The sequence below is a fragment of the Colobus angolensis genome, unplaced genomic scaffold (assembly GCF_000951035.1).
Source record: "Colobus angolensis palliatus isolate OR3802 unplaced genomic scaffold, Cang.pa_1.0 Scaffold94, whole genome shotgun sequence".
Lineage (NCBI taxonomy): Eukaryota > Metazoa > Chordata > Mammalia > Primates > Cercopithecidae > Colobus > Colobus angolensis.
This window is the reverse complement of record NW_012123376.1, coordinates 2,737,216-2,752,223: the sequence shown is the minus strand read 5'-3', so window position 1 is coordinate 2,752,223 and position 15,008 is coordinate 2,737,216. Positions and strand designations below refer to the sequence as shown.

Sequence of the window (15,008 nt, the reverse complement as noted above, 5' to 3'; positions counted from 1 at the left end):
CGGCCTCCCAAAGTGCTGGAATTACAGGCTTGAGCCACCGCGCCCGGCCTACTCTTCTTTAAATGGGGATAATAATAGGATTACAGGATATTAGCATGATCATTGTGATTAATATAATAGTAAACAGTGCCTGAACACTGTTGGTGGGAATATGAATTAGTACAACTATTATGGAAGTTCCTCAAAAAACTAAAAATAGAACTACCATGTGTGATCTAGCAATCCCACTAGTAGGTATATATCCAAAGGAAAGGAAATCAGTATGTCAAAGAGATACTTGCACTCCAGTGTTTATTGCTGCACTATTCATAATAGCCAGACTATGGAATCAACCTAAGTGTCCATTAATAGGTGAATGGATAAAGAAAATGTGGTATATATACACAATGGAATACTACTCAGCCATAAAAAAGAATGAAATCCTTACATTTGCAGCAACACGGATGAACTGGAGGACATTAAGTGAAATAAGCCAGGCACAGAAAGATAAATACCACATGTTTTCACTTCTATATGAGGAAGCTAAAAAGGTTGATTTCATAGAAGAGTGTAGAATAGTGGTGGGAAGTAGAGGATGAGAAGGGTAGGGGGAGCAGGGATAGGGAGAGGCTGGTTAATGGATACAAAAGTACAGCTTGATAGGAGTACATTCTAGTGTTCTATAACACTATAGGGTGAGTGTAATTAACAATTTATCGTATATTTTCAAATAGCTTGAAGAGCAGATTTTGAAAGTTCCCAACACAATGATAAATGTTTGAGTTAATGGATATGCTAATTACCCCAATTTGATCATTACACATTGTAAACATATCAGACTATCATGTACATCATAAATGTGTGTAATTGTGTGTCAGTTTAAAATAATAATGAAAGCAAAAACATAAGTAGTAATGGGAGGCAAGGTCCTCTGGTAACAAACAAGGGGGACTGAGAATGATGAGGGAAGGGCTGAAGTGCTGGGCCCAGATGTCAAGGAATGTTATCACGGGGCACAACTGTTGCCAATTAAATGTTTTAAAAGACAATAACGTCTGATTTATGTGGTAGAAAAATAAATTTAGTAACAAAGTGCATGTTAGATGACTGACATAGAGACACCATTTAAAGGCACCATTGCCCAACTGGAATGTAAAGTTTGCAGTGAGAACCAAGTTTGAATTCGAGTTCTTTTATTTCCAGGCTGTGGGATCTTAAGGCAAGATTTACATAGCAGTGAATAGAACACGACTTCTTAATTTGTATCCCCTCGTCTTTCTTAGCTATAAAGTGAGATTGATGCCTACCTTGATGCCTGTGGGGGATAACAAGGTATCTGTTGCCTGGTTGGTACATATTAGGCACTGACATTAGCAGAAGTCTAGATGAGAGACAGTGAAGTCAGCCACCATCTCAACTTGGCTCCCATCAATCCTGCTCTTCCCATAGTGTGGGACAAACTCCCTACATGCTTTACTTACTTCTGCTGTACTAATGAGTAACTTCCTTCCATATATATCCAGTTACATATTAGTATTGCATTATAAGCCAGCTATTTGGCAGTGATGAATATTAGAAGGAAGAACTATCAGCAGAATCTCTGGGAGCAATCTGACATTTTTTTTGATCAAGTAGCTGTTGAATGATAGCAGAACAAGGCTTTCCCCCAAAAATGTTATACGTCACAAGACTTTTGTTCTAATGGAACATGACCTCCAGTAGTAAGCAGATATGTATCCAGCCCTGAAAACTGGGAACATTTTTCCAGGATTATAACTGATAGACTGTATTTTCTCAGCTAGTCTGTACCTTTGTGAGGGAAACAAAACGATAGTCAGCTTTTTCCTTCCCTCTGATCCTAACTTGCAGGGAGGGCTTAAATGCAAAGTGATTCCCTTGTGGATTGCTTTCTTTGGTGCTCTGCATTATACAGGTAAATGGAGTGTTGTGCATTGAACAGAACCTGGACTGAGGTCTCACATCTTCATCACCTCATCACTGGATGACACTGTGAAAGTTAACCTTTCTAAGCCTTAATTTCCTTCTCTAGTAAAGTAATAGGGTTGTTGAAAGGAGAAAAAAATATTAAATATATACAGATAGTGCCTGGCCTTTTTAGCGACACTCAGTAAGTGTTATTTTATATATACCAAGCTGGAAATTGGCTAGAATCTTTTTTGCTCTTTTGCACTGAAAAAGTGTATCTTAGGATGCTACAATTTTTATTAATATGAAAAACTGAACTAACATCTAGAGCCATTATATATGTGGCGTTATTGTGAACAACTAGGTGTGAATATAGTATAACCTTTTTAAAGGCAGCATGCCTTTTTGGTAGATTTTAGAGCTGCGTCCAAGCCATTTAGAGACAAGCCTGGAAAATGCCTTGGAAGGTGAAGTTAGTTGTAATACTCAGTCGTCTACTAGGTATGATCACAAAGTAACAGGAAAGCCTTTTGTCAGTAGACTATTCACTGATTCTTAAGGAAGTTACAAGATACATTTCATTGGAAGGAATTATAAAATGACTACAATAATCAGTACTATGCAGAACTACCTTTTATAGTTGTGCATTACTTTTGAGTTTTGTTCAACATGACCACGTTAGGATCGTTCAGATGCAGTGAGTGATAGTTTATAGTGGTTTACTTCTTTAAATATTTGACTTTTAAGTTCCTCACAATGTATTTTTTTCTTTTTTCCCCTGTCAGATGGATAGTGGCTATAATACGCAGAATTGTGGAAGCAATATTACGGATACAGTTGGGGCAGAAAGTTACTGCAAAGAAAGTGATGCACAAACCTGTGAAGTTGAGAGTATATCTCAAGCATTTAATATGAAGGTACAGAGAAAACATAGAGAAAACCTAATATTGTTTAGATTAGAAATATAAAATAATTTCGATTATTAGACAATACTATTGAGAAACTATATGAAATTTAAAACACTAAAAGGTAAAGCCTATTTTCTTGAAATCCAATAGCCTTGAAATATTTTGTTTACTCTGAATATAGTAACACAAGTATCTTACATACTACAAAGTGTGCAAAGGTAGCATATATTTGATGAGGGCATTTACTGAACCCTCCAGATGGTTATATATTCCTACTTGAAGAAACTTATAATTTCAGGCACTAGTCAGGACAGTCTTTAATTTTATATTCCAATTTCTTTTGCATTTTATTTTTTTGTAGAGACACGGCCTACTGTGTTGCCCAGGCTGGTCTCAAACTCCTGGTGTCAAGCAGTCTTCCTGCCTCAGCCTCTCAAAGTGCTGGGATTACAGGCATGAGCCAACATGCACAGCCTTGTATGCCATTTCTTCTTTCTCTTTTTTTCTTTTTTTTTTTTTTGAGACAGGGTCTTACTCTAAGTCACTCAGGCTGGAGTGCAGTCGTAGAATCATAGATCACTGCAGCCTTGAACTGCTGGATTCAAGCAATCCTCCTGCCTCACCCTCCTGAGTAGCTAGAACTACAGGTGTGAACCACCTCGCACTGCTGTTGTCTGGCAGTTTCTTATAAAATACTATAAATATCAGCAAAATGTGCAACCAAAGTTTGATAGGGAGGCCACCTTAGTTTTCCTTTCTGTTGTATATAGTATGAGCAAATTGCCTTTCTGTTGTAAGTAGTATCAGAGAAGGTCTCTTCTAATATTAACCTGAACAAAACCCATCCTGTTTCAGATGTAGTTATCTATCTAAACATAAGTAGAGATACATGGAGGATTTTTTAAAATTTTATTATTATTTTTTTGAGACAAGGTCTTATTCTGTCACCCAGGCTAGAGTGTAGTGGCATGACCACAGCTCACTCCCACACTTACTCAAGCAGTCTTACCACCTAAGCCTACCGAGTAGCTTGGGACTACAGGCATGTGCCACCACACCCAGCTTTTTAAAATTTTTTGTAGGGACAGGGTCTCACTATGTTGCCAGGGCTAGTCCCAAACTCCTGGGCTCATGCGATTCTCCCACCTTGGCCTCTCAAAGCATTTGAATTCTTTTTGATACAGAATATTGATTTATAAAATACTGTATCTTTACTGTACCTTCAGAGTTCAGCTAAAGAAATGTGCTTTTAGGTTTTAAAAACAGTTCCGATAATTGCATCCTCGAGTGGTCCTACTTAAACTGAAAACAAGGTGTTGTCTTCTTTTTCACAGGAAGACCACACAACACAGAGGTGTTGGATGAAAACAGCAAGTCCTTTTCAGTGCAGCAGTCCATAGAATAAGAATCAAAGACTAAGCTTAAGAGTTCCTCACATATATCGTTGTGCACAGGATCAATGTGATGGTGATTGGGGGAAAAATTACTTCAAGTAACATTTTTCGCTTTCCCTCCCTAATGTGAAAAATCAAGGGCTTACTGACATAGGAACAACAGAAATGCTCCTGGAACTTCAAATTGCTGAATTATAAATTTATTTTTTATCAATAAATATTTTTATACTTAACATTATAGTGATGTGTTTAACAACAAATTGTGACAGAGCTGAGTGCTCCTATCTGATAGGGTCAATGAACTACTTATTAAGCCTTCCTGATAGCACTGAATTTAAGCAGTTCTGAGAACATGTGAAACTATGTTAAAACTGAAGGCACTATATATTTTTACATAAAAGCTTGAACATACAGATGAATTATAACCCAGAGATCTTAGATATAAAACTTATCGAAGATACAAAAAAGGAAATTAAACAGGTTTCCTGAAATTTTAGTTCTTAAACTGTTCACCTCTGTGGGGAAAATTCTTAGTTCCTGTGATAACTGTTCTAGTTACTACTTTTAAATATGTAAATACTAGAAAGGTAGTACTAGCGACATCATCACATGTATTGTTATCTATGGGGCAAATGTGTGGTGCCCAGAATAATATACCTCATGCCTAGGGTAGGGACATCCTTTCCAGCTCAAACATGGGTAGGGATGTGGGAGAGTAAGAATGTGGGAGAACCAAGAGAAAAAGTGGGGCTGGGGGAGAGGAGTTCCTGTAGGGCATAGGCCTGTGAAGTAACACTGGGGCAGATATGTATGTTATATACAACTATTTTTTTAAAAAAAACTTATATCCATGTTGGGAGTAGATGCGTATATAAGAGTTTGGAAATACTATCTTTGGAGAATGTATTTTTGTATTTATAAATCAACTTTTAAAAACTGTCTCATTCAAAAGGGAATAATTCATATGTACCCCTAGGAAATAAAGACCTATGTTATCAATGTGTCATTTTCTTCTTTCCTCCTTAACTGTACCCTGAAATATTACTGCTGACCTGCAGAAAATGTGCTGCGTTATGTACCTGGCTCATCTTCAACACACTAACCATGAACACAACAAGAGTCTCACTCTTGTCGCTCAGGCTGAACTGCAGTGGTGCGATCGCGGCCCACTGCAACCTCTGCCTCCCAGGTTAAAGTAATTCTCTTGCCTCAGCCTCCCAAGTAGCTGGGATTACAGGCTTCTGCCACTACACCCAGCTAAGTTTTTGTATTTTTAGTAGAGATGGGGTTTTACTATGTTGGCCAGGCTGTCTCGAACTCCTGATATCAGGTGATCCACCCACCTCAGCCTCCCAAAATGCTAGAATTACAGGCGTGAGTCACTGCACCTAGCCAGCAAAGTTTTTTAAATGGTTGGCAGGGGTGGGGAGAATCAAATGAGTAATGTTTTGTGACACATCAAAATTATAATGACGTGCTGCATAACTTTTGGTCAACAATGGCCAAATATATGATGATGATCCCGTAAGATTACAATGGAGCTGAAAAATTCCTATTGCCTGGGGACATAGCCATGGTAACATCATAGTGAAATTACTTTACGTAGCCTAAGTGTATATAGTGTTTATAAAAGCCTACAGTAGTGCACAGTAATATAGGCCTTCACATTCACTAACCACTTACTGACTCACCCAGAGTCAGCTTCCAGTCCTGCCAACTTGTTCATGGTAAATGTCCTAAATAGGTGTACCATTTTATATCTTATATATATCTATATTTTTTTTTACTGTACTTTTTCTATGTTTAGATATGTTTAGATATACAAATACTTAGCACTGTGTTACAACTGCCTACAGCAATCAGTACAGTAATATGCCATACAGGTTTGTAGGTTAGGAGCAATAGGTTGTCCCATATAGGATACCAGAGGGTATACCATCTAGGTTTGTGTAATTACATCATGATTTTCACACAATGATGAAATTGCCAAGCGACATGTCTCAGAATGTATCCCTGTCATTAAGTGACACATGACTATATATGAAACTTAACAAATCAGGCTTTGTTGGAACACAGTCATGTTGATTTGTTTATATATTGTATATGGCTCCTTACACACTATCAACGGCAGAGTTGTGTACTATAGTTGCAATACAGACCATAGCCAACAAAGTCTAAAATGTTCCAACACTCACAGAAAAGGTTTTTTGACTCCTACTCTTAGTGTCACTGACCCATTTTACTTGGACCAAAGACTACTCAAGTCTATTTTCCTCCAACTGACACAAGTTTCTGTCTCAATGTATGGAGATCTTCCTCAGTAATAGGAAACTGGAAAAATTATTCAACATTTATTGAGTGCCTAAATGGCTACCTATTCAGTATACCTGCTGATTTACTTGCCAGGCTTTTCTCACTATACTGCAAGCTCCTTGAAGACAGAGTTTACTTGAGTGGAACCTGACACACCGTAAGTGCTTTAGAAATTGAATAAGCCAAGTAAAATGTTTTAAGGCAACCCTATCCCAAAATATTCCTGAAAGTATTAATTTAATCATTACCAATCTCTGTGATTAGCAAAGGAAGTAGTCAGTCTGGCACAGCAAATTTTATTAATAATACTTATTTTAATCTGTTCCCTTTAGTATGCCTTTAAACAGTTCCCCTCATGTATATATACACTGATACAACTACAATTTAAAAGCCACTAATTATCTGTTTTTTATTTTGTAAGTAATAAGATATAGACATTTGAATGCCAATGTCTTATTCTGGAGAGACACTGGAGCTGAAGTTCAACAATGATCATACTTATTACCTGGTAATAAAAACAACCATCTTTCCAGTCAGGTCAAAATATCCTACTTCTTGCCTTTCTACCAATTCTCAAACATTCACAGTTGTTCAAGGACCACTAATAAAATACAGGAAGCTTTTAAAGACAGTAAGAGAATACTTAGTATAAATTAGGTGAATTAAAGATGGCAAAGGAGATTACATCCTCAACACTGACAGCTTCCAAGACTTAGAAAAGAAGATTGTTCCTTGCTTCTAAAATTGTTCTATTTTCCTCTGTAGGAAAATGAAAGATTTTTCCTACAAATATTAAATAATCAAAGTACTTATGCAAAATTAATCTGCTCCTCAATGAGATGAGCACTCCATTTAAATGATCTGTACAGATCCCTGAAGTTGCTATCCTGTCACTGTATTTAAGTGATGGATATTCAATTGAATTATTCTGCATAAATAATTCTGTTCAACCCAGAAGTAAAGCAGTATGATGGGACAGATACAGTCAACCATTCAATAAAAATGCAAATGTCTGAAATTATTAAAATGTACTTAAAAGTAACAAATTGTATCACATACTTAGGCTTAGAAGTGTTCTTTCAAGTTTTTTCTTTTAAAAATAAAACCAGTCTTTGAAGATTTTTGTTGAATATAGCTATTTTCCAAGCTTTATCTTCTTTTTCTCTGGTCCATTAAGGTCTGTGTTTGAAGTATCAGTAGCAATGCTTATTCCTGGTATCTAAGATAATGCAAATGGAGGGAAATAAGGTGATTTAAAGGATAAAATACATCTCATCCTCATCTTCCCCTTCCCCACTGCCAGTTTCAAATTTAAAAGGATGTAGTGGTAGGGAGGGGAAAGGGTTTTATACACAGAATATATACAGGTTTTATACACAATGTATTTTACAAAGTAACAGTGGTTCAAAAATGCAAAAAGTAGACATGGTCTCAATAGATGAGAAGCGTGTCATTTAGGAAGTGTTCTTTTTAATTATAAAACAGCCTTCCCCATGAGGAGCCACTGTGATTGACAGAATCAGAGGTTTCAAGTGTGTTGGAGAAGGACAAAGGTTAAGAACCAGTATCTTAGGTGAAAAATCTACACTTCATCTTCAAAGTGCAGAGTTCAAAACTTCTAGACAGAAAAGACTAGGCAGGAGAATGGAAGATCTTTTTATTTTGCCACCAAAGACCTGAGCAGAATCTCAGATGTCTAGAATCCCGCGGCCTAAAGAAATCAGTGAGAAAACAGGATTTGCTATGCAAATATTTGGTTTCTACACTACTTATAGGGTTCCCTCTAACATTAAACAGAAATAACTATGTCCCTCTCTTTGACAAAATATGTACTGTTTGTTCCATCACAACAAGGAAATATTAAGTTTGGCCTTACCTGTGGTTCTACCAGGGACATTCGGATTTTCTGATGCTGCAGATTAGATGAGTCTAACATGATTTTCACTTTAACTTTATCAAATACATGGAACACTGTATCTTCTATTTTAAGTGAAGGTATCTAAACAAAACACATTTTATCATTCTTAATGCTTCCTTACATTTGAGGCTTGGTTCTAATCCTTTATAATTTATCTTACATAGTGAAAGTTTAAATATAAAAATTAGTAAGCATTTACGTGTTCAACATAACAAAGGCCATAAACCTAATAGTCTCACATAAATATGACCTATTTATGTGCATACTTTCTCCTTCATTAAGATAGTTCTAATATATATATGTTCATTAAAATCTTGGTGATTAATTTATCAACCCACTAATAAATAGGAAATTTTTAGTTTAGTAGAGGAACACAAAGGTACTTTGGCCAGTTTATTGTTCAAATATTCTCTCAGGGCTGTGGTTCTCCTAAGGTGAATAGGGAGTATGTGTGTCAAATAAGACACACTGGAAGTAAGTTAAAAAAAAAAAAAGTTCCTTCCCTAAGTTGTAAATAGTCATTTATTCCTTTACTTTATTGGTGCATGTAGGGCAAAACTTTACATGGTATAAAAGAAAAAATCGAAGACAACAATTGCATATGAGAAGATATATAGAGGCGGGAAATTGTGAGTAAAACCATAGCTTAGTTGGCCAAATTAAATGTAGATTTCCTGGCATGTATTTGGGGATCTGGATAAATTCTTCAGGGTACAAAAAATAATTTTATGCTTTATGGGTACCATTTACGAACTCCCAAAGAAAAAGTGCCCCCCAGAAAAGAAAACAAACATGAGAAATGCTGTACCTCATCATCATAAATAAGCCGTGGGTTTGGTTTGTCCTTTTCTTCAAAAAAGACTGTCCCTTCTAAACCATATTTTGGAATTAATACCACAATGGCATTCTTTCTTACAAATAAAATATAGGCTTCTTCACTTACTATTCCTTTGCTTTTGAAAAATAACTGTAAAATAACATACAACTTATTTAGTCTTAAAATATTTTGAAATTAACAAAAAAAATTGAAATTAAATTAAAAATGAACAAAACTTCATCTTTTCTAGCAGTATCGACAGAAGGCAAATACCTGGGTATGAAAAGCCACTGATGCACGTTGGGCATATTGAGCCATTTTGTGCCGGAAATTTAGATTTTTACATATATCTGCAAGCTTGTGTTTGTCCGTCAACTCTGGATAAGTACAGTCAGCCCCAACAGCCACAGCCAAAAGCCGATGAACGATGACATCTGCGTATCTAGACAGATGAAGGAGAAATAAGAACCGTAGTATGTCAGTACTAATATGTGCTTTTAAAATTCAAAATTAACTATTTTCTATCTCCTTTAAATTCATAAAAAAATACCTTCTGATGGGTGAAGTAAAATGTGTGTATATTGGAGATGCTAAGCCATAGTGATGAAAATCATTATCCATTCCAGAACAGAAGTACACAGCTTGCATCATACAGCGAGTGGCTAATATTCTCAACAGAGTGTTTAGATATGGAAAAGTAGGAGATTCAGCCCGATCCAAAGACTCAGCCAAAGACTTGGCTGTATCAGTCTTAATTTCCAAATTCTGTAAACAAAAAGAAAGGAAGAGCACCATATTAAACATTTCTAAGTCAGCACCATTATGTCTTCAAAATATAACTGATCTGACTGAACAAACATCATGTTTTTGTTATTTTCCTTCCCTTCAAAGTAGAAGTAATAGCCAGAAACAAAACTGTACTGGTCACTACAGTTCCATTAGAACAATGTTAGGATTCATCAAATTTAGCTGCCTTGTTCTACCCTAGGGAGGTGAGTCAAATATACATCTCTTCCCTTAGGTCTTTGGAAGAAGTAAGATAATGAAGGAAAAAAAATTCCTATTTACAGAGTAAGCCTTGGAGCAGAGGAGTGAGAAGCTGATTCAATTCCTATGAATCTGGAGAAGCTGGGTATGCATGCCATAAAAGTCTGATCCAAAATCAGAAACCAATGCCATCGTGTTAGACTAATGCCCTGCAGTCCAACATTACTGCTCCCTCTCTTCTAGATGAGAAAGACAGGGCCTAACGAGGTAATCCAAGGAAAAGCAATGTAAGCCATAGTCACCCAAGGGGTGAGCACCCTTAAATGAAAACCTACTAACAAGAAGTAGTGGGTATACAGGGCTGAAAAAATGTGCTCTTTCTATAGTTTCCTCTTTTCCATGTATGGAATAAATATACTTTTCTTATTATGAATATGAAATGGAAAGGATTTAACTGAGTTGAAGTAAAAAACAAACAAACAAACAAAAACCACAAAATACATTATTTGTAAAGTTAGGTGGTTGACAGGAGCCATGAAGCAACACAGACATATGAAACATGCATAAAGGCAAGGAAACATGGAAGAGTTTATATGACCAGGATGCTGCATATATCTTAGTCTAAGCATCTGGCTTTAGCATACGGTGAAAAACATTAGGCTGGGTGCAGTGGCTCATACCTGTAATCCCAGCACAGCACTTTTGGAGGCCAAGATGAGATAATTACTTGAGTCCAGGAGTTTGAGACCAGCCTGGGCAACATAGTGAAAACCTATCTCTACCACAAAAATACAAAAAATTAGCCACTCATGGTGGTGTGCGCCTGCAGTCCCAGCTCCTCAGGAGGCTGAGGCAGGAGGAGGGCTTGAGACTGGGAGATGGAGGGTGCAGTGAGCTGAGATTGTGCCACTGTACTGCAGTCTCGGTGACAGTGAGACCCTGTCTCAAAAAAAAAAAACCAAAAGAAAAAAGAACTATTGGCATATTCCTGTTATTAACAAACAATAAAACCTTTATGGAAATATGAATGTAAATTATTTAGAACAACAGGTAGATCAAAACACAAATAGATGATTTTTCAAACTATAGGACCTTACCCTTGACCTGGCTGCCTTAACAAGAATTTCATAATTTGATGGAGGTGGAGCAGGATGTTTTCGAAGCAAAGCATGTTCAGAAAATTCCTCATGAATTTTTTTTGCAACAGAAATATTGGCAAGTAACATAAATTCTTCAACCATGGAATTTGTTTCCCTGCCAATGGAAAAAGCATTAAACAAAACAAAAAAAGAATCTGAGACTTCTATATATCATATTTTTTCACATATTTTCACACATTTTTACCTTTGTTACCAAGAAGATAGTAAGAGCATTTCCTATGTAAACATTCATATGTCTGTGTACATTTGTATTTTAAATAACTTACGATTCTTTCATCTCTCAGTTACTCTGCTAACAATCTCTTATTATGCAACTACTGCATGAGTAAATCTTACATGCTAGAGCAAATCTTACATGCTAGAGGAGACTTTACAAATTGCACTCAACCAGTTGCAGTGGCTCACACCTGTAATCCCAGCACTTTGGGAGGCTAAGGCGGGCAAATTATTTGAGCCCAGGAGTTCGAGACCAGTCTGGCCAACATGGTGAAACCCTGACTCTACTAAAAATATAAAAAAATTAGCCAGGTCTGGTGGCACATGCCTGTAGTCCTAGGTACTCAAGAAGCCGAGGCATGAGAATCACTTGAACCCAGGAGGTGGAGGTTGCAGTGAGCCAAGACTGCATCACTGCACTCCAGCCTGAGTGACAGAGCAAGACTCTGTGTCAAAAAACAACAAAATCGCACTCAAAAACAGAAGCTTTACTACTCTATTTACATATAAAATGAAAACAAGCATTTTTACTTGATTTTACTAGGTCCAAAAATATTTTTATTTAATTGTAAATCAATAAAGTTTACAGGAATTAAAAGCTATTTAGATCATACAAATTTTGGCTTAAAAACCAAAATTTTTAACAATAAATTACTCAAATGAAGAGGCCATATTTATAATAGCTAATTTCGATACTTCTAATGGGCCAGTCAGTGTGCTGTAAGTACATCCCGCCCTCAACACACACACACACCCCTACACACTGTTTTACAGATGAGAAGACTGAGGATATGTTCATTATTCTCTTGCTCAAGGTGAGAGTTATTAGCAGTATGAGAATTTGAATTCACACAATCTGACTTCAAAACTCTCAACCAATCTGATACTGCTGTCATTCTCTATATAGTTATTCACATCCATTTTCAGGTTAGTTTAGAAAATGATCCATCTTCTGTTGATACAGTGCTTTCTGTCTTGCAAGTCAATGAACATACAGTATTAACCTTTCATTCAGGTTTCATCTTGTAACTTCTTAACAATATTTCTAAAGTATATTCATTTTAAAAATATTAGAAAGACCTCTAATCACATGGGGACATCTTAGAAATGTGTTCTTTCTTCTTCTTGGTAAGAAGAAATGACTGACGTTTTACTTTGGCAAAGCTAGTGTCAACCTTTTGGTCATAAAAGCTCTTAGTACTGGGCTCATTATTAGCACTAACATTAGACATATACAGAAGTTCTACTATAAGGGATTTTTAGACATTATAATAGCACTAAAGCACATATTGGTTCTAAGTAAAAAATTTGAGCATATTCCCATTTTTAACCCTTGGTCATCTATTAGAAAAGTGTATATGCATGCTGAATTCCAGAATTACCTTAATATGAATAAGAGGCAGGGAAAGAGGCCTAAACTCTGATTTAACAAAAAAATTCTTGTTTCCTACATCTTAACTAAATCAATAAACAACAATAGCTAATATCACCCTCACAGCACCTATGAGGTAGGCGCCATTATCAGTCACAGGTAATTTACAGACAAATAAATTGAGGCATACAGAGGTCAAATAACTACTTTAGTTCGCAATGTAATAGTAGTAACAGCAGAGGCATCCAAACCTAGGGAGTCTGGCTTCACAGCCCACGATCTTCACCATTATTCTACCCTACTATCTATCCTACTATCCATTATTCTATCCTACCCCCCACCTTTCTGGCACCAGGGACTGGTTTCATGGAAAACAATTCTTCTATGCGACGATGGGAGGGAAGGATGGTTTCATCAGGCATTAGATTCTCATAAGAAGTGTGCAACCTAGATCCCTCCTATGCACAGTTCACAACAGGGCCGGCGCTCCAGTGAGAATCCAATGCTGCCACTGATCTGACAGAAGGCGGATCTCAGATGGTAATGCTCACATCCCAGGGGCTGGGAACTCCTGCACTACAGTATATTCTACTTTAGAAATTAATCAGGGTAATCTTTTTTTATCTTACTATAACTATTACTAGTCAAGTTCTAATACGTCACACATCAAAGCAAACAAATTCAAATTGAAAGTTCTTATATTATGCGACTAAATGCAGTTTTATAGAAGAAAAACTGAGCTTAAATTTACTTTTCTGTCCTTTGTAAGCCAAATAAAGTAGAAATCATGACCCTAATCATTATTTTGTATATAAATGTTTTGGTTATTTGTACTTATAGTAGACATGACATTTAAAATAAAAAATCTTACCTACTGCCCATCAAAAAAAATTACAAACCTAAGTTCCTTGGTCTGCAGATCTATAGGATCATGAGTTTCACTGTCCATGTGGAATCGAACTTCAGGAGAAGATAGAGTCAAAGCCCTAAATAAAAATTAAAGAGAAAAACTATAGTCAAGCAAGCCAATAAAAGACAAAATTATAGAAATACTCTTTTAAAAAAGACAACGACTACAGCAAATATGTAATAGTTGCTCTTCTGAAGGCTTTATGACCATCTGCTGTTTCATGTTCTATTTTCATGAACAGCTCAGTAGGGCTTTCATCAATAGCTCAGTAGATTTAAAACGCATTTAACAAGAGAGGACGATAGCAACACAAGGAAATCTGAATCCCTGTGCTTCAAGGGCTTATGTATCTTCTGTATCCAAACAATGAGTTTTTATTGAGCTACATAGGCTTTTAATCACTTTTACAAATAAAGAAGGGGATTGGCTGTATTTAATTTACTACAGAGAACAGTTATTGGGGCAGGGGACAATAAAGAGGGGCAAAAGGGAAGCTGCTGTGGGTAGCTTAGTAACACCAGGAGATCCACAGTTCAAAAGTATCCTCCACAAAGATTACACCAACAGAGAAGCAACTGATAACCTACTATCACTAATATGTTACAAGTAGTGATGGCTATTAATATTTGACTGCTAAGTGTCAGATAAACGATCCATGCTCAGGACTTTACACACATGGTTCATTTAATGAGCCGGCAAGCTCTCCTTTGGAAAGTAAATTCCCATAAGGAAGGCAAGTCTAATGTTTCTTATACCTTGACATAACTTTCATGAGGTCAGCTCTAAATCAACCTAAAACTAAAAATTTTAATGAGGCTGGGCAACCTTGAACAATCATGGAGAAGAAAAAGAAGGGGAGGAGAAAAATTAAAATAAGATGGAGCAAGTTAAGTGAAATACTAAGTCTAAGTCCTTGTCTTCCTCAATTCCTCAACTGTAGTAAAAGAACTACAGTAGGAATACATACTAAAAAGAGAATCTCAAAAATATTCCTTTCTTGCCTTGTGGTGTGCATTTTAATGAGGCTGGGCAACCTTGAACAATCATGGAGAAGAAAAAGAAGGGGAGGAGAAAAATTAAAATAAGATGGAGCAAGTTAAGTGAAATA

The 15,008-nt window shown here is 36.4% G+C and overlaps 2 protein-coding genes across 3 annotated transcripts in view; one reads left to right on the top strand and one right to left on the bottom strand.

Moving 5' to 3' along the window:
- BORA (bora, aurora kinase A activator) overlaps positions 1-5,206 on the top strand; it is a 28,286-nt gene extending 23,080 nt beyond the window's left edge. Inside the window, 2 exon segments of the mRNA XM_011932160.1 lie at positions 2,691-2,822; positions 4,148-5,206. Of these exon segments, the coding sequence (XP_011787550.1) occupies positions 2,691-2,822; positions 4,148-4,213 (198 nt within the window). The 3' untranslated portion in view covers positions 4,214-5,206.
- Positions 5,207-6,814: 1,608 nt separating this feature from the next.
- Positions 6,815-15,008, bottom strand: part of DIS3 (DIS3 exosome endoribonuclease and 3'-5' exoribonuclease) — a 27,327-nt gene continuing 19,133 nt past the window's right edge. For both annotated transcript variants that reach the window (XM_011932157.1, XM_011932156.1), the window contains exons 15-21: positions 13,890-13,976; positions 11,340-11,496; positions 9,806-10,020; positions 9,529-9,697; positions 9,247-9,405; positions 8,397-8,519; positions 6,815-7,739 (exon numbers count right to left, since the gene is read on the bottom strand). In XM_011932157.1, coding sequence (XP_011787547.1) covers positions 7,656-7,739; positions 8,397-8,519; positions 9,247-9,405; positions 9,529-9,697; positions 9,806-10,020; positions 11,340-11,496; positions 13,890-13,976 — 994 coding nt within the window. In that variant the 3' untranslated portion in view covers positions 6,815-7,655. The remainder of the gene's footprint in view (positions 7,740-8,396; positions 8,520-9,246; positions 9,406-9,528; positions 9,698-9,805; positions 10,021-11,339; positions 11,497-13,889; positions 13,977-15,008) is intronic.